We start from the raw sequence: 19,428 nt of genomic DNA, 5'->3' as shown, positions 1-19,428 counted from the left end.
AAGGAAGTCATTTACATCACCGTTAGGCTAAGTAACAAAATTGTGAAATGATAGGCTACAATGAAACTCAGTCAGAATTTGAGTTATCTACTTAGTTATTTAGCCTATGGTCATCTTTTTTAGGTCAAGTTCCTAGTTTTCTTGATCTACGGTTACGTATTTGTCGTTCTTTATTTCTTGTCAAAAAGAAAGCTTTTATGTTGTCGACAATGTCCTGAGGAATTTATGACAGTAACCTAACTTAACTTAATATAAACCCAATCAGCAAGTTTCTACCAATATATGTCTAGCCTTTCGTTTTTTGCATACTTTATACGTAAACACACAAATGCAGAGAGTGTAATATTTATTGTTATTACGTCCATAAAGGTGGGGTGGAAGGCGTTTGCGCATGGCGCATTCAAAATCACGGTGAGAGTCCGAAGCAACGTTGGAGATTCCCCGAAATAGAGCATATTTCTGTACACGGGTGAAAACTTAACGTTGTTCAAACGTTTGCATGTCGCAATGTGGCAGGAGACTTTTTGTAGCGTTTTTTTTGTACATAATTTTGTTAACTTTCGACGCTATAAAAAAATCTCAAGGTGTTTGTGAAACAAATTTCGCTGCAAAATTGGGTTCGAACTCGGGGTCTCTCAGATTGGTGAAGTGTGTTTCAGATTCGGAAGGCGCTGCGCTATGAGTTTCAGATTCACGACAAGCGTTACCGAGATAAGCGTGCGAGGCGGCTGAATAAATAGTGGAACCAGGCATATAATGGGAAGGAGATGAGGAGGTCATGCATCACGATTCGTTAGAAGAAAACACGCGCAATACACAAGGTTAGCGATTGGGTTATTCGTGCAGTGCACGCGCTGCACTATGGAAAATTCGCCCTAGTGGCCAGGGGCGTAAAAATCAAGAAAAAATCACGCGAGACATGTTTACATACAAAATATATAAGATTTCCGAGCTTCTACGCGCAGTAAAACGTAGTTTAAACTTATCAGATATTTTATAACGTTGGTAAAAAAAAACGTGTTTGCAACGCATCCTGGGCTTCTTTGTGCAGATTTGTAATCACACCAACACGATTAATTGCACAAAGATCGTTTAAAATTTAGATATTCGCAGGAATAAGACATGTGTTGTGTAGCGTTGGGCTGATAATTTTGATCATAATTTTACACCCAATAACAGAACCTTTACACTGATTTTAGCGCGAGTACAAAACTCCACCTGTCGGAACGTTATGGGTAGTAAACACGATTACTTACGGACACTGGTAAAATAAGGCGATAATAAAATGAAAACAGAAAGTAATAGACAACAACCGCGTGGGGGCGCTACTGATCAAATTAACACAACACATAACGCCGAAACAACTTCCATCGATTGGCAAAACTCTGTGACATTTACAAAAAAAGGGATAACGGTGTCAGTGACATGAGCGAAAATGCAAGAAAAGCAGCAAAAATTCGGAGCGCATATACGATGGATCCCGCGCGCTCTAACACGTCCCAGTGCTCGTAAGCGGGATGACGGAGGGTGATATGGGGGTCTGGGGTGAGAGGTGGGGCTCAGCCGTTCCAGCCACCAGTAAGCTTAAAGAACTTCTCGTCGTCCAGGGTTTCGTCCGCATCACGTGTTCGCATGGAGAGGAAAATGTAACCTCCGATAAGTTCATGGACCAACTTGGGACTGCAAAAAGCAAACAGATATAAGGGCTATGGTGTTAAATTGGTCTTTCGTAAGGATCTGACATTGTGCAAAACACCTAAATTAAAATAAAAGTTTGCTATATTTCTGGTGCACACGGACTTCTTCTTTAGTGACATAAACTACAAAATACTAACGCAACTGCATAATTTCTGTTACAATTTTGTTCTCACACAAACACAGCAAACGACGCGTCTTCCAACAAGAATTATAAAGTGGCATCTGCATGCTACATTTTCGAGTCCTACCTGAATCTGGTGCAAGCAAACATAATGTTTTGTTCTTCTTCCAGTTCAACGATTACTTGGTTTGTATCCCAGTTTACACTCCACGCCTGTTAAAAGACAAAAAAATATAGCATTACTCTTGACCGATGACCAATGGTCTATAAACTAATGCAACTCTGTTTCGTTTGGCCAATATATTTCGGTCCAGAATACGTGTTTTTGTTGGTTTTCGGAACCTATTTGGTTTTTAACCACTTGTCAAGCAATGTTTTAAGTTTCACATCTTTTGTTTAAAGGTAAACAATTGTAAACAGTCAAACACACTTGTCAGAACATATCCATATTTTATTTAAAAGGGCTTCAAAAAGGGATTAAAAGATTATTATAAGTTTTTGCTGACATTGTTAACCTAGAAAACTCACCAGAAGAATAGCCATACATATAATATTCTGAATTTATGTTTATTAGGCGCAATTACTATACCAGTTTACTACGGAATGAACGACTAAGCCCTTTTACGCGCAACATTTTATTGCATCATATATATATTGTATTGGAAATCGTTTAAGGTCAAAGAAACCACGCACTAAACACATTTGCATTGATGCTCACGAAACGGGGTTAGAAGGACAATCAATGTGATAAATGTCAAAACCTCACCTTCATAGCATTGTATCTCCAAGTCTTAATAGCTTCCCCTGTGTTTGGTTCCATTCTAATAAGTCGGTTATAAGCAACACCGACCAACTCCTGCGTGGTAATGACATTGAGTTTAACCATGCGGTTGAAAACGCAACACAACACAAAGTGCAGGAAAGTGCTAAGAGTTAATTGCTTGAAGGAAATCATTAGGGTTGCAAAAACGCAGTGCTGTTTGCTGCTTCTCTATATATAGCAGACAGATTAAGTTTATTCAATTGTCAATCAATAAAACTTAAAGACGACGGAAAAGTTTGCTATAACGCACTCAGGATAAAGTAGCATATTTTACTTCTAGAATTTGATACTTAATGTGGTGACTAAATGCTGAAAAGGTCACATTTTGCCGCATTAAAAAAAATAAGCCAGTGTGCTTGGTTCAAAACCGTTGGAGCAAAACCAAACAAATTGGCAGTCTAAAAATCTGAAAAAAACGCACCTCTTTTCTAGCTCCTCTGAACTTAACGTAGAAGTGTGTGAGTCCGAACTCTGGCAAAGCCTGCCATGCTTTTATGTATGCGAGTTTGGCGTTGATGAGATTGTACGTGCTGTAATTTGTAACAGATTCCTGGATCTTGCGAACTGCCATCTAATGTAAAATAGGAAATTATGTTTTTACGACAATCAATTGCAAACTTCAAGGTATAATCAGTGCATGTCGGGTTTAATGGTACGAAACATGGGTAACAGCGGTTTTATCAAATGTCAATGCTATAACTTTGTAAAAGATATTCAGGCCCAGACTGCAACTTAATTTGGTACAGAACCTCGCAAAATAGGCCAGAAGTAGACAATGCACAATACCTTTTGATGCATGTATCAACTTACATTTAAGGCATGCTTTGACAAACAGCGTTCAAATGCCTCCCCAAATAAACGAATGGCAGCTCTATTCAATTCATTTATGCAAGAAATTAACTCGTAATTCGGCCACAAGTCATACCAGAAAAAATATGCAAAAATAGCACATACTATAGATTTATACGCAAGCACCTGATGCACAACAGCAAATAAAACATATTTCAAGAGATATACAAAAATGCAAAATGCCTTACCTTGTTACCAAGCTTTCGGAGATGTCTTCTTGCGACGTAATACTGCGGTTCAATACTCGTAGCTAAGTTGCCACCCGACGCGTCACCGGCTGCAAGACAAACGATGTTTTGAATATAAAACAGTTTTGTCTCAACGACTTTAAGTATTCTCAGTGGCGTTTTGCCCAGCGCACGTATTTGGCAGACTTATTACTTGGAAGCAAAATTGTCAGACAAAAGACAACAGCACACCAACGCTAATAACGACCACAATTTTGCATTTAAAACATTTGAGTGGAACTATTTTTGTTCAAAAATTATAAACACCTCGTTTTTTTGACTTCAATATTAAAAACTGCATTATGGTTTACAAATTTAATTATAAACATTACTGCTAAGGTACTGGTGTATATAGAATGCATCGTTCAGACGTTTCGACAATCTCTGTTGTCATCATCAGTGCAGGTTGTGATGATGACAACAGATATTGTCGAAACGTCTGAACGATGCATTCTATATACACCAGTACCTTGGCAGTAATGTTTACGATTAAATTACTTTTCAAGTCCGTGTATAGTGTTCCTAGGTTTCACAAATACTTTTGTAGTATTCGACAAATACCTGATCCATTTCCTGCTCCACTTCTCTGCAGTTTAAGTAAAGTTCTGAAGTTTTGAACCTCAACTTCGTAACTTGCATCAGCCATCGTATGTCCTTTAGCGGCCAATTTACATGCAGCAATCCACTGGCAGTAAATCACTTCCTGCAAGACGCAACAAGCACGCTTAGCGGTTTTGGACCAATACAATGTTTTTTCTATACCTAAGGGTCTCATCGGTAATAGGGAGATTTTGGAATTTTTTTACCAAAAACACATAAGATTGCATTACCCAACAAACAAATTGAATATATATGTGTCCGTTATTTAAGAACTATTTTCGGTTGGTTGTTTTCTATTGCAAGACAATTAGTGCGACTGGTGTTAAGTCGAGTCTTTTATTGGGTTTGGAAAACAACAGCCCTGGTCAGTAACTGTGCTTCTTGAAACTCTTCGAAATGGTGCACAGCTTTAGATCAGGATGTGACAAAAGATTTAACATTTTCAACCTACCGTATCACATCTTAACCAGAGTTCGGTCATTCCCTCAGCGCTCGCAATAAAAAGTTTGATGATGTATTTGTCTTCACTGATGTTAACATCCGGCACGACTTCCGCTCCCTTCAACTTGATCTGTAATGCAAGAAGCAATGCAAAAACGTTAGCATGTTGAAAATATAAATCTACCCTTTACAAAAGACCGCCAAAAACATTGGTGACAATAAAAAAAAATGAATTTTATAATTTGACTTTAATTTCCAAATTTGTTCGAACAAAATTGGGTAATGATATTTCATACACTTAAGCTGACTTCAGTTAAACAAGTTTAAAAGCGAGTGGAACAGATGAAAAAACAACGTTTTATCAAAACATCCGATTTAAAGACGATTTATCTTTTACACTTACAGTAGTTGGGGAACTAAGAGCAGCTGCATCTTCCTTGGTCTTGAAATACGAGATGTTTGTGTCTTTGAAAATGAAGTAATACTTCTTGTATCCCTTCAGTGTGAATTTCTTTGGCCTGCACAAATACGTTTTCTGGTCATGATCTATCAGCACATTTTTTGTTTTATGACTATTGCGACAAAATTGTTTGGTGATGACTGATAAACTAATAACTTACATATTCCTCAAAATGAAATGTACATGATGGGAGGAAATGACATTTTGCAATAATGAAAATTTGTGATAGTGGATGGGAAAATATATTAAATAAAGTTTGTAATGTTATGTAAGTGATAAAATATTTGAGTTGGCCCATTCTCTTTATTTAATACTGAAAAAAATTATTGCAAGTTGGCTCAATCTATTTTACTAAACATCAATAAATCAAAACACTAAAAGTGAACACAGATACACTTAATGAGAGGTACTTACTTGAATAACCTGAGGTAGTGTGCAAGTTCAGGAACGGTAGTAATGTCACTCTGAAAAATACATTAAATAACATTGTAATGTAGGAAGTAGTGCCAGTTTTCCACAATTGCTATGTCTGGTAACATTTTCATCTTTGCACCATTTTTGAAGGAAACAATTTTGGAAAAATCTGACCATTTACATTTTATTCTAACAGTTGCTGCATAAAGGAAATCAGTGGTTGGGTAAAGCAAACAAAATGTCAAGCCAAAATTCCGACAAACATAATATTAGATGAAATTTAATTAGGATTTGCTGCCTGCACCAAACTCATTAATAATTTAGCACTGCAGGCAGCACTAGCTGACTTTATTGCTTTTTCTTGCAAGTTTCAGAGTAAATTGTGTAAACAAGCCTGAAAATGTGTTGGCATTTAGATAAGCTGTTACCACTACAGGCTCCTGCTTTTACCAAACAGAAATTTGTTTGATAAGAAAAGTTTCAAACACAGATTTTTTTTTTGCAATTATCGATATGTAGTATTATTAAGCAACATAGTAGAAATAGTAGAATTGTTAGTTTTTTCTGTCACATTTAGTACAAAGGAGGTCACATTTAGTATGACCATACGAACTTATGGTGGTATCATTGTGCTTATCAGCATAAACTTCAGCACATATTTTTTTGTTTGAATCAATGCCACATAAAAACATTTGTTGATGGCTATGTAAGGACATTCATCAAACCTATCACCACAAAAGCTGATTGCAACAATGCACCATGAAACACATGGCACAGACAGGTTGCAATCAGGAAGCTGTATTTGTACTTTGACCAGATAAATTGCTGGGAAATCATCCACATTAGGCAGTGATACATACAATTATGAGCAATACAACAAATGTCTGGCACCACAGTTGCAAGCCTCAAATATGGGTTGATTAAATACAGAATGCTGAATTTGGTGCATTTTGAAACTAGTTGTTCGCTTTTGTTTCAATTTTGAATGACATGGGTTGATCTTTCTATTTATAAATCCCCCCTGTAAAGGAGCTGCTAGTTTTGACTATATGATTTTAAGGAATGCTGGTACCTTGTTGGCAATGCTTGTGGATCCAAGGGTCCCTTCTAGATCCTGTAAAGCCTGATCTATATCTCTGTTGTCATTCTGTTCCATTTCTTCATCTGTGTTTTCTGACAGCTTTGTAATGTGATACTGTAATAAACAATAAAAATATTCTTTTTACCATGAGAACAGCATGGTTTGGCAAAACAAAACAAGGTTGGGACCATGGCAAAATATCAGTTGGTGCTTCACAGGGTTTATTTGTGATGAAAATTGTAACACAAAAAACATTATTCCTTAACTTAACTTTTTGCTGACAATGTTGTTGTATTTTTGTCTATTTTTTTCTTACCTGTAGTGAAGCAAACATAATCATCTCTTCCTCAGTGCAGTCCAGGTCTTCACACAACAAACTCCACTTGGCTTGTTCATAAAGTTGATTAATTCTGATTCCATCATACTGGAAATAAAAAACACCTTGGTTCAAACTGTTGTATTACACAACAAATAACAAAAGTTACTGAGACAGTTCACTCCAAGCGAGAGAAATGGATTGTTTAGAGGTATTTTCTATTTGTTTTGTGCACAACTGTACTACCCAAAATTATACAAAAAATGAATGGTCCCAGAGGCCAGGAGGAAATGCACAAATATTTGAGGATGTGCTTTACAAAATTTATGCAGACGAAAATATACTTGCTAGTACATTGGTCTCTGACTTTGATGCAGAAATGTGCAGCAGAGGTTACATGATTACCCATGGCTTCTTTTTCGGTACACATTCTTAATCATATTTAAATGAATTTTCAAAAAACATTTCAATGCATAGCAACGGCAGCAGTCCCGCATGTGGTTGCCGAAAAGTTCATGCGAAAAACAGCGACGCAATGGTACTAACCAGGCCCAGCGGAGATAGTTTCTTCCGCTTTTAACCAGGCACGCACAGTATTTCAAACACCGGACTGACGTCATGTACTTTGTCAGGGCGGGATTGGGGCAACGAAGCATGGTAATACCGAAGAAGCAGTCATGCATGTGCGACAGCTAGCTACGTAGGAGGTTGGAAAGTTAGTGAGACTCGCTGAAAGTTTTACGAGACAAAACGTCACTTATGAAACACAAAAACACAAATTCGCCATCACTGCTGAAAGTTTGACATGCGCCTATGCGAGGAATTTTTGTATTTAAAGGATGAGGGATTAGTTGCTTTAAAATCCTTTAACATAATCACAGCAACATATAATCATAGACAACACACTTAGATACTTGACTTTCTATATGCGTTTTGTCGTAGAAAGTAAGGAATTCGTTCAATATAATACGCGAGTTAACGGTCACAAATCGTTCCCCTTGTACACATCTTCCAAAGTTAATACCCAAACTGCCACACATGCACAAATCCAAACGCAAATTGTCATAACCGGCGCTCAAGGCGCCAGAAGCATTAACTGGTAACGATTTACTTTGCGATTTGCATGGCATCGAAATTTATCATTTTGATTGACAGTCGTAAGTCGATCTGACAAGCACATGTCTAGGTTTAGGCCTCGAAAAGCCAGCATGGTGTATTGTTACTTTTTAAGTACCTAACGCCAGTTCCATTGAGTCGTTTTCATTGGGTTTGAAGTTATAGCAAGCGTTGCTATTACAAGTCCGTCACATGTGGTTTGCTATCAATACTAAAACCAGCTGTTAGTGCTTTAGATCTCTTTCAATGGAAAAGTGTTTTTGAACGCTCCAATAGGGAAGTGGAGTAAGGATGAATGAAAACAAACTTTCCCCGTCAAAGGCGATTCATTACTCAAGTTTCATTTCTTCCTGAAGAAGTAAAACTGGTTCTATGTACAGAACACCGACCGTTATACGCATCGCAAAAAAAACACATTCTAGTATGGCGGAAGCACAAGGAAGGGATGCTTTTGTTAAAATTTAACAGATTAGGTCGTCCTGTTTTGTAAGAGCCTGATTTGAACTAAGAGGTTTCTCGGAACCAGCTTTGGTTAATAACAACCAGTCCTCACATAACCAAAGTAGAGAAATATACTTTAACTGCAAAACATGGGCATAAAATGTCCATGCAAAAAGTCAGACATATAACTCCAGTTTTAAGCAAAGGACGGAAATGTGCAGATTTTAACAAAGAGTGAACTAAAAAGTGGTTGTCAACAAAAGGCCGCAATATATTGCAAACACAAAACACATATTCACGTCTTCCGAAACCACAGGCCGTATAGACTTGCGAGTTACATTGCGGAAGTAAGTGGGACCTGGTATTCATTCGTTTTATCCAGGAGTCTAGAAAGTACAAGACTTGTGCAGCCGGAAATCTGGCTTAGCATACAAACGCAGCGTCATGAAATGGAGACATGCCCGGATGGTTAGTGACGTTGCTTCCTTTTGCTTTCACCGGTCAGAATTAGTCTCTATGATAGTCGGCAATCAATGCTGCAGTTATGTCTGGGTCAGGGAAAGAGCATTGTTTACAAAAATACCTAAGCTGTTGTTGTAACTGTCATAAACATCAGAAGAGTGTCTGATTCACCACACTACCTACTTATGTCGTTTAACAAGGGCCAACAAGATGGGTTTAACGTGTAATGGTTCCAACATGAGTAAAGTGAGTTGTAATTTGACAAACAAAACAACGAGGTAAAATTATCCCTCAATGATTTCAGGCACCACGCAAGGATCACGTTTCACAACAGGTTACTAAGGAATCGGGATTCGTAAAATGACAATCCAAGAAATTATCTGATTCTAAAGCTTCGCCTGTCTACCAGTGGCCAGCATTTATAACAGTTTACCAAGCCAACACACATCATACAAAAAGTTGAAGAGACCCTTAATATGTGGTTTCAATCACAGAGGTTTGTAATTTGATCAGCAGTTTAGGAAAAAAAACTTCGACATTAGGAAGAAACTTAAAAAACAAACATCAAAAACAGTTGGTGCTTGTGCGTTGGCTATCCACGCATACGACCATAAAAGCCATGAAAACAACAAGATGCAAAACAACGCAACCGAACGTCATTTGCGACAAAAAAGCTGTAACTCATGAATATATTAGGATGTGTCTGCGGCCGTCATGTATGACTCAGTAGCCCCTGGAGAGTCACATTAAACGACTTGTTGTCGGTTCGTGGAACACAATACACCGTCAGTGGTTCAAGCAACTGTTTTAGGAAATAGTAACAAGGCCAGGCGGAAATCAAATGGCCTTGAAGTGACGTAATGTGACTGATTCACTTAGATTAGTTGTGAGACTCGCCATACTATTTTAGTCTCAAGTACTATTCGTGCCATTGCTCTCATATTTAACAAGTTATGTTGTTCTACTGGCCTCCTAGATTATATATTTTCTTAAGTATGACGATATCACGGGGGCGTAAACAGTACAAACATCTTCACAATCCTGAATAACATTGACTGCCCAAATGACGGCGCCAAGTTAATTGCAATACTAAACGGGGAATGAATGTAGGTTGGTATACCACAGCAATACACTCTTTTTAAATACCTTTTGTTAACGAGTTAAACATATAAAGACGTAAATAAAAAACAAAAAACAAAAAAAACATATAAAGACGTAAATAAACTATTTGAGTGTAATGCAACTTTACCAAGCAATGCGTGAACACCAGGAATTGACGTAAATGCGTAGGTTCGTGGCACCTCCTTCCAGTGAAATGTGTCGTCAATAAACCATGTATGGCTACTGTGTGTAATTTCCACAAAAGAGAAAATACAAGGACTAAAAAAAGTTAACACCACAGATGCGGGTGTGATTACGTTTTAGTTTGATATGCATATCATATGTGATAATGATAATCGTTCTTAACGCTTGACACATTCATACACCAAAAGTATTTTAAGAATTCGCTAAATGCAATTGCTGGCGTTTTTGTCATGAAATGCTAATTTCATATGAGGCCGGGAATTACAAACACACCCTTTTCCGACAATGAAGTCAACATTCATATGATATTAATTCGTTGTATTAGGACATCATCGTTTCCATTAACGCTTGTCCATGTTTTTACGCCGTAATGAGATTACTATGAAAAAGCGTTGGCGGAATTCGTAAATTGGCAGTACGTTAGTCTTACGGTGACTACAAAGCTGTAATTAAAGGCTGACCACACCAGAGGAACGGTTATAACTGACTTAAACCCATTCGACCAACCACATAAGTTCAGGTTCCACTTACTGTTGGCTAATACATATGTAGGAATGTCTCAGCCGTGTTACAACGACTAGTGACAAATCACCGATTTTTTAGGTTTACTACATGTATGCATTGTATTGAAAATTCAAAACAAAATTGAAGCATGGGGATCAATGGGAAAGAATCACTTTTGCAAAGAACAAGGGTGGTAGTAGAATAAAAACCATTTTTGCAAAAAGATTAATAGTTAACCGACAAGATATTCCTCTCCAAACTTTTATATGCCAAAGGCGTCGTTTCATGTACAATTCATATATCTAATGAACCCACAAAAATATGCTGTACAAGCCGTCCGATGCCAGAAGTGATTGGTTTTTTGTACAACTCTTAAAAATCGTGATTTAATCTGGATTGTTTATGGTCGGGTGTTGCTGGCTTTTAAAACTGTATCGTGTTGCAGCAGTTTGTCACCTGACAATTTCTTAAGCCGGAAGTAAACGATTGCAAATACATACAGTCAAGGCTTCGAAGCTGATCACGTATTCTGATGTCAGCCACTATTGTCGCAAAGTGTTGGCTGGACGCTGCACATCTGCACGCTAAGAAAACAAAACTTTACCCAGCAACTCAATCGGAGCGTGGCAAACAGGTCAAGTGGATCGGACTATTGTGACGTCGCAAAAGCTACATCCGGCGTCAAACGAGAAATACTTCACAATCCAAAGAAAGGCGAGTTATACCAGGAACTGAGCGAGTATGGTTCTGAGATGCGACAACCGATAAAGGTGCCTTTGGTTCGTTACCGGGCAATTTTCAAGCTCTTGCAAGAAACGCTTGTCGGCTCCGTGAAAGCAACGTTTACCCTTGGGCAATGGAGAGTGCGCAAATGCGGCCGGCAAAACGCAAGATCAAGTACCTCGCTACTTTTAAATGCTCGAGGAAGTTTTGACCTGATTTGCACAGCTATATATATACTTGAGCTTATTTCGTTGGCTGTTAATTAAGGCTCCACTATGGTACAACAAGTTTAATGACATTTGCGGATGGAAAACAATTCATCAATGCATATACGCTGTGTTAAATGTGCATTGCATTCAAACAAGGAAAGCATGTGAGCCACATCTCTTTCGAGGGAGTAAAAACTTCAGGCAAACGATTCAAAAATACCAAAACTTCGAAACCGTTATTGGTTCAATAACTTGTAAGCCGGGCGCAACAAGCCGACTATGATGTAATAAAAGACAATTGTCGCTACAGCGAGGGGTTCCAGCAGACCACCGCTGATCGAACAAGTTGCAAGCTGAGCAACAACCTTTCAAACAAAGCCGATTTACCATGGATAGACAATGAAGCCATGTTCGGTTTAAAATTACAGCACTTATATGATCTTTGCGGCCGCAGAGCACTTGTTACAACAGCGCGTGTATATGCCTGGAATGTTAAACTCCCGTTGTGAAGTGCCGTGGCAAGAAAACGGGCCTTTTTATGCCAATGAGCATGTACTTTGTGCACGATACGTGATGTTTGCCGTGTTCTACTGATAAAAACTAAAAATAGTTTACACGTGAACCTTGGGTGCTTCTTTTCTCAATTTCTGACTGCAGTCAAAACAATTCCACACAAATAGGCTGGACCAGAAAGTAGTTGTGAACAAAGCACCCTTTAGGAAGCGATCGCCCTTGTGCAAACCCCCAACCGACCGCACAATACGAAAAACTCCAAGGTGAAAATTTATAATGACCCAAATCCAAAGTTCCCACGGGGATAAACCGCTTTATTTGGGGCGGAAACGGGTTTCCAAACCACGATGTTGACAGGACGCAACTGAGCCATTATTTCTTCAGGTGAGTCGAGGTACAAAAGACTGAGATAAATCATGGTGCTACTAGCGGGTAAGGTTACGCCTGCACGGCTCATTTGTCTCGGATCGGAGAACTATATGTCTGAATTTGGGCCTAAGTCGATAACAGGGTCCAGAAAACCAAAACAAACTGGGGTGGGGTTCTGGGGTATTTTTCAAATTGTTAGTGAAATGAAAAGTTGATATAAGTCACAAAAACAACCTAATGTCATAGCCAATTTTTTAACATTGTGTTTCAATCAAGCAACGACATAAGGTATTGGTTTTATGGGGTACAAGATCCGAAACATATATGGATTTAAAATAAATCCACTGAATGTGCATGTGGAGCGGTGCTTTGGTTTTAAATATGCTCCCAGCTAATAAGGTCAATGCACAAAGTCAGCAGATGGCTGCACGCGCCAGAACAGACCACAAAACACCACAAGTCTGTGTAAAAACTCATAAACAGCTGCCCTCTAATCCCCTAATCCAATTTGCTGAACAAACGCGGGACACAAAAGGACTGTGCAGGGCAAAGGAAGTTGCGTATACGTGTAAGTGACATCAAACTGGGCAAAGGTGTTTAAACGCAACATCCTATGCTGTGCCCTGAAGGTGGCAATGAATGATGGAGTGTACGTTTGACCAAGGAGCTAACTGAGATAAAATACATGAAACATTGGTGGCAAATTGAGGACAACAATTTTCTTATTTTCTACTCTCGTCTGTTTTTTACAATTTTCTGGTGTAAAATATACACTTTAGACACCAAAAAAACGTTTTTCAGCGCACGAGAATAAAAACCGTGCGATAAACATTTCAATTAAACATCAGCGGAACAGTAATGCAGCTTTGCAGCGCACGATGCCTAATCGATTGAGAGAATACGCATCCAGATTAACGATTACATGATAGGTCGTCCACCCCGTCCTTTAAGCACACTTTGTTTCTGCTTATTCGTCTTAAACGTTTCTCGGTATCTTTGGGAAGCAAATAACGGCGCTCATTTCCCTTTCTACGTCAAACCAAGGAAAGGATCAATGCATTTTGGAGGCTGGTTATGCGCGATTAAATTTACAAGGCTCTTTGCCATGATTTTGGGTTACACAAGAAATTCCAATGGCATGCGTCATCAATGCGAACACATCCATTTTGATGGAATGTAAGATATGTTGTGTGACCATTGTAGTATTACTCTGTAGTAAATACATCCAAGTAAAACAAATACTAATGTTTGTCAAAAAGAAACATCAAATCAAAAGGACTTGTGTATGACTAAAATATTTCAGTTTGTTCACTTTTGAGATGTTACTTAAACATTAGCAAACTTCAAAACATGGAATTTTTAGAATAGGCCATATGTATATTTAAACCATTAACCATAAAGCAAATAGGTAATTGCCTGTGCATGCAGCATCACAATTGAACCAGATGCCTTACACATTCTCCTTACAGCCTAGAGCTAGTTTTTGTGGGAAAAAGCAGTGCTTGGTGGTTTTTGGCCTGCATATTTTGGTGCATCCCTCCTTAACAAGGCATTCTTAGACGGATTACCAGTCTTTATGAAAAGTGTTTTTTCCACACTTTAAGCATCCGAATCGACAGTTTTATCTTTTAACTTTGCTCGTAACCATGAAAGGCAAACATAAACCAGAAAAATATTCAACCCTTTCTGGTATTTTTAAGAATTCTTTGGTTGCTTTTTAAGATATTATTAAGTATGAAATTGTTAACAAACAGTTATATATTTCCACCTGTCCTTAAATGAGTGTAATTCAGGGAATTAATGAAACTATGACACATACACTCACACACTCAACCATGGGCTACAACAAAAAGTATGAAATCATCCTATCACAGAAAAAATGTTTTTTAAACAACCATGGGAATGGCCAACAATGTTTACCAGATGACAGCCAAACCTCTATTGTTTGGTTAAGTTACTAACTCTGTAAACTGCTTAAGTCATACAAATAGTTCGAAATCCTTAGGTGGGCAGAATAATGACTGAATCATTGTTGTACTGGTGACAACATAGTTGACACAAGGTTACAAACACCCATAAAGGTAAGCATATTGAAAAATTGGCAATGAATGTAAGTTGTGAGAATTTCCTTCAGTCATCCATTGTAGGTTTACTAGGAAGTCCCAAATTATTAAGCTTTTGATTCAAGGTAAAAAAGTTTTGTTTATGAAAACAAAAAGCACTCTCCAAAGTTAAAATTATTTCTGACAAAAAATCAACATTATTATGCAACAAAATGTCTGCAAACACTGTACATAGTCTTGTAACTGCAGATGCAAAACAGACATAATGAACAAACCAATGAAAGATTGGACCAACGACCACATATGTTTCAGAGAACTGCTTATCTAATTACATTTTTTAAACCCAACTTCACACAGCAATGAAACAATACGGGTTTTGTTTGACAATCTCTTTGCGGTTTTCAGTCTTAACCACGGAAGTCATGGGAAAATATTTAATGATATGTTTCTCGTAACTCTACTTGTATGTATTAAATAATATGTATGGATTCTGTAGCAACCATGTATGCACCTTTTTTGGTAATTAGGGTATTTTAGCTCAACTGTTTGTATTAAAAAGCACAGTCTTGGAAATTAGGATTTATTAAATATGTAGATATGTATATCCAATCAAGGACAAATGGTTGTTGAAAAAAAGGTCCCATTTGCAATGCAGTGCCTGTTAACATGTCAATTTCAGAATAAATATGCATGTATATTTACCTTTGGATTAAGGTCGAAGAAGGAATAGAACTTGTATCTGAGGGAAATTGTGTCATGTTCTTTTACACCTTGCTCCATCAGGCATCTTGAACTGTCCAGCCACCTAAAAAGGCACAACTTTTTTAGTATTTGGATAGAAATATCAACGTGTACACTATTTTTCTCTTTTGTTACATTTGAGACAAATGTTGTTTGCCACCCAGTAGGCCAAATAACAGAAGTGAAGAAATGAGTAATAGAACAGAGCAAAGGACAATATGCATTGACTCTTTGTGTGGGGCAAAAATTACCATTGTATTTCACACATAATGCACAACACAATGACATTTTCACCCAGGGTGCAACCGCAGCATCACAATGTAATAGAATATTTTAACCTGCCCATATAACAGGAAGCAACTGCAAGGAAACATAAACAAAACCTACCCTGTGTTGTAGCGTGCTTTATCCAGCAAAGTTTTTGGCCTGAATAGGTTGGCCAGTGCTGTGACAGATGGCTTGCCAGAGTTCATGAGTAGCTTTGGATCAACATATGCGCTATCCAGGAATTCCAAACTGTGAGAAGTCATTGGGCTCCCCTTCATGTTCTTAGGAGTTAAGGTGTTGTACATGGGTGAACCTAAATGTGACACAACTTATGTAAATGTCACTGTAGAGTGATAAGGCAATGTGAAAAGTTATATAGATGACATTCACTAGATTAGACACCAAATATTACACACAAAGCTGCAGATATACAACATCAAAAACATGTAATGAAAATACCTAAATTTTTGCTCATGTTATTTTGCACAGCAATTAATGATGCACAAATTTCAACACTACATTGTATGAATCACAACAAATTCACAGCAAATACATGATTGTAACTCATTTGCAATGCTTCACAGCTTTTTTCTGACCATAAAATTTCCTTAATAGCCATGGTGTCACATTGGTATAATATATAATTGCAATTTCATAATATTATTGATCTTAATTCACATCCAAATAAAGCCAATGAAAAATTGGAGACTGATTTCATACATGATTGCCTTAAAAGTCAAAATTCAGGAAACTAAGCCTTTATGAGCACTTTACTGTGCACATTTTAAGCATGACTCAGGAGACCAATTACAGGATGATACAAAGATGCTGGTTTCTTGCTAATATTTGGTAAACAGCATGACTCTAGGCCACAGCAACACAAAAGCCACTCACTACAAAAACAGTCCACTAATACAAGCATTTACAGGAAACACTTGATCTCACCTCCACGAAGTTTGGCAATAGATGGATGTACAGCTTTCTCAAATTTCAAACAAAAATGATTTACAAACCAAAGAAAACAAAGCACAACAAAATTAAATAAACATGTAGTCACCTTTTGTAACAACAATATGTCTATATTTGTGTTGACTTATTGTTGTAATAGTTTTGGTTACTTTAGCAATAAAGTTTTTTCAGATTTTTTTGGCCAAGTTTTTTCTGCCAGTAGCATTACATTTAGTATTTGCATGTAATAACACATTAGTTTAGCTATTTTTAAAACCAAAAGAATTTTTAATTTTTAACAAATAATTAACATGTATGTACAATATCAATTGAACACAAAGTAAACTTTGCACATATTTTAAAAACTGCACACAATGTATGGGTGGTTTGACAATGTTAACTTTTTACATACCTGGGGTGTAGGGAGATGTGGGGGTCATGCCTGGTGTAAGCACATTTGGAGTAAGTAACCCATCTTCTTGTGTTCCGTTTGCATTCTGTTTTTTGGTTGGGGTATTGTTCTTTTCACCCTTGCCTTGTCTTGGAGGCACAAGGATGGAAAGTTCTTCGGGATGTCGAATGTCTTTGCAATAAGTTAAAAGAATTTAATTTCCATTTTGTCATGTTTTTTTAAACTGTCATTAGTCAAGGACCTTTTCTTTGGAAAAGGAATTGAAGCTTTTGCACTTGTAATATGGTCAAAAGTTTAAAAGTAGTTAGTTTTTGTTCAAAATGAATTAAATTGGAGCAATGTCAATCAACTTTGTTTTGATAAGCAGTAAGTTTCTAATTGTACACTCAAAAAATAAAAATAAAACCTATAATAATTACAAGCAGGGCCAAATTGCTTCCAATTAAACTTCATTACATATTACCAAAGGGAGAAAACATGGTGACAACAGTGTTTTTTAATAGTAAAAAGTTGTTATGTAAGCCGAAAAAAGAAAAAGCACACATTCATAAATATTTACCAAAGAACTTGCAAATGTCAATCACTGTATGTAGGACCTTCGCGGCAAAGTTGACCTGAACATTGGCATACTGCAAGTCAGGAAGTTGAACCTTGACAATCTGAAAAGGAAAATCTATTTTAGGAGTCACATCGTAAAAGTAACAGTGTATTGAACTTTTCGCATTTGAATGTCTACAACCAATTTGGAAATAAACCTACACAATCAAGTGGTTTAAATAAAAACTGAATCCAACAAAATTTGCATCTAAACCTGCATCTTAAGAAATATGGAAGGAGATGTAAACATTACCAAATAAAATAATACGCTCATTACTACTAAGCAACAATTTGTTAAACCTTGTGCTTTGGTGTGTATTCCAGTTGGGCATCAGCTTGAACTTCATATTTTCCAAGAACTTGTCCCATTTTATCAAGCCACTTGCAAGCTTTCGGCCACCAAAGTTCATAATCTGACCAACTTTTCTGGACATCTACAAAAACAAAAAAATTTATAAAAGTTATACAAATACAACACACCAGGGGACAAAAACCCCAAAACATAATTGGCGTAATATATTTTTTATTGTGCTACAATGTTTTTTTAGTCATGGTAAAAATATGCTGGATGGAATTCCAAAAAATATTTTCACTTCAAATCACTAAGTGCTTCGAAAAGGAACATAAAAATTTACCAGAACATTATTCAAAAACTTGTCTTGAATTGTTTACTTTGAAGGCAAGTCTGTTGACAACATGGAATAGCTCAAAAATTTGTGCCATGCTTGTGGACATAGTTGCGTTTGGTATTTGTGGCCGGGCACAAAGCAAATACCATCAGAAGCAAATAAAAGCTTCAGGCTATTCTGTGGTGACCTTAGGCACGATGAAGCACAACTTAATACAGGTCCAACTTCAAGTAATTTGTAAAAGTGCAATTTGCAATTCAATCAAAAAATACTGTTCAGACTTTCGGCAACACTTACTATTTATAAGTCAGGAAATCAAAAACATTCAATTTATATTGTTATTTGTGTAATGGATTTAAGTACTTTTTGTTGCAGAAATGCAATTATTCTGTTCTTATACCATAATGCTTATCGATCAACTGAAGGGCTTTTTAAACAATAAAGCAAACAACAATTTTAAAACCGCAATAAAAAGTCACATTTGGAGAAATGTTTCATGGCAGCCGAAGCCCGGTTCATGGCACTCGATGATGATGATTACCAAAACATTTTTAACCAACATTACATTTACTTTTTGAAAATGTTTTTATAACTAATCTAAATACAAGGCCTGAAACAAATTGCCTTTCAAACACTCAAAATTGTTGGCAAAACATACAAAAAGATTTACATCCAGAAAAACGCACCATATTTGCTTTTGAGCGAGTCCACAAGCTTCGCAATTACTCCACCCACATGTAACTCTGTTGTCACCAATACTGGTATATCCACATTTTTTATAGTTTCTCCATGTTCGTTTTTGATTGCCATGTCAGTGACTTTAATCTTTAATTCCCAAGACCCATCAGCATATCTCCCATCGGCCATACGTACTCCACTCAAGGCCGACATTATTTCTTGCACTCAGTCACCGTGCTTAGAGAAATGTTGGGCAGAAGACAGGTGGCACAAATTGACAACACTTATCACAGAAGCAGTTTGGTCTTGGTTCACAGAAGCACACAACACTGAATACCGAAAGTTTACACACAGTACAAATTTTTTGACAAAAAATGTCACCTGCAGGAGAAACAAAATGGAATTTGAAAAGTATCAATTT

At 37.2% G+C, this 19,428-nt stretch overlaps 1 protein-coding gene across 2 annotated transcripts; it reads right to left on the bottom strand.

The window, feature by feature from the left end:
• Positions 1-329: 329 nt before the first annotated feature.
• On the bottom strand, positions 330-19,407 carry LOC145208919 (fermitin family homolog 2-like). Of its 2 annotated transcripts, XM_080079168.1 has the most exons (18): positions 19,016-19,407; positions 18,001-18,134; positions 17,663-17,762; positions 17,104-17,274; positions 16,689-16,721; positions 15,864-16,056; positions 15,438-15,540; positions 7,031-7,138; positions 6,706-6,828; positions 5,634-5,683; positions 5,163-5,277; positions 4,770-4,889; positions 4,280-4,421; positions 3,680-3,768; positions 3,064-3,213; positions 2,586-2,675; positions 1,947-2,032; positions 330-1,680 (listed from the first exon to the last, which is right to left on the bottom strand). In XM_080079168.1, the coding sequence occupies exons 1-18, from the start codon at positions 19,218-19,220 to the stop codon at positions 1,560-1,562; spliced, it is 2,133 nt and encodes a 710-aa protein (XP_079935294.1). In that variant the 5' UTR covers positions 19,221-19,407; the 3' UTR covers positions 330-1,559. The 2 variants fall into 2 exon arrangements, with proteins under 2 accessions (XP_079935294.1, XP_079935295.1); XM_080079169.1 differs by lacking the exon at positions 16,689-16,721.
• Positions 19,408-19,428: the final 21 nt, after the last annotated feature.

Source organism: Phallusia mammillata, chromosome 1 (genome assembly GCF_965637545.1).
Source record: "Phallusia mammillata chromosome 1, kaPhaMamm4.hap1.1, whole genome shotgun sequence".
In the NCBI taxonomy this organism is placed as follows: domain Eukaryota; kingdom Metazoa; phylum Chordata; class Ascidiacea; order Phlebobranchia; family Ascidiidae; genus Phallusia; species Phallusia mammillata.
Note: the sequence above shows the minus strand (reverse complement) of the source record. Positions and strands in the feature narration are given on the sequence as shown.

Coding starts and splice junctions, on each gene's coding strand:
- LOC145208919 (XM_080079168.1), bottom strand. CDS start 19,220: ATGTCGGCCTTGAGTGGAGTACGTATGGCCGATGGGAGATATGCTGAT. Junction 16,722..17,103: donor CACATCTCCCTACACCCCAG/GTATGTAAAAAG, acceptor AATTTGAGAAAG/CTGTACATCCATCTATTGCC. Junction 2,676..3,063: donor TCAGAGGAGCTAGAAAAGAG/GTGCGTTTTTTT, acceptor ATTACCACGCAG/GAGTTGGTCGGTGTTGCTTA.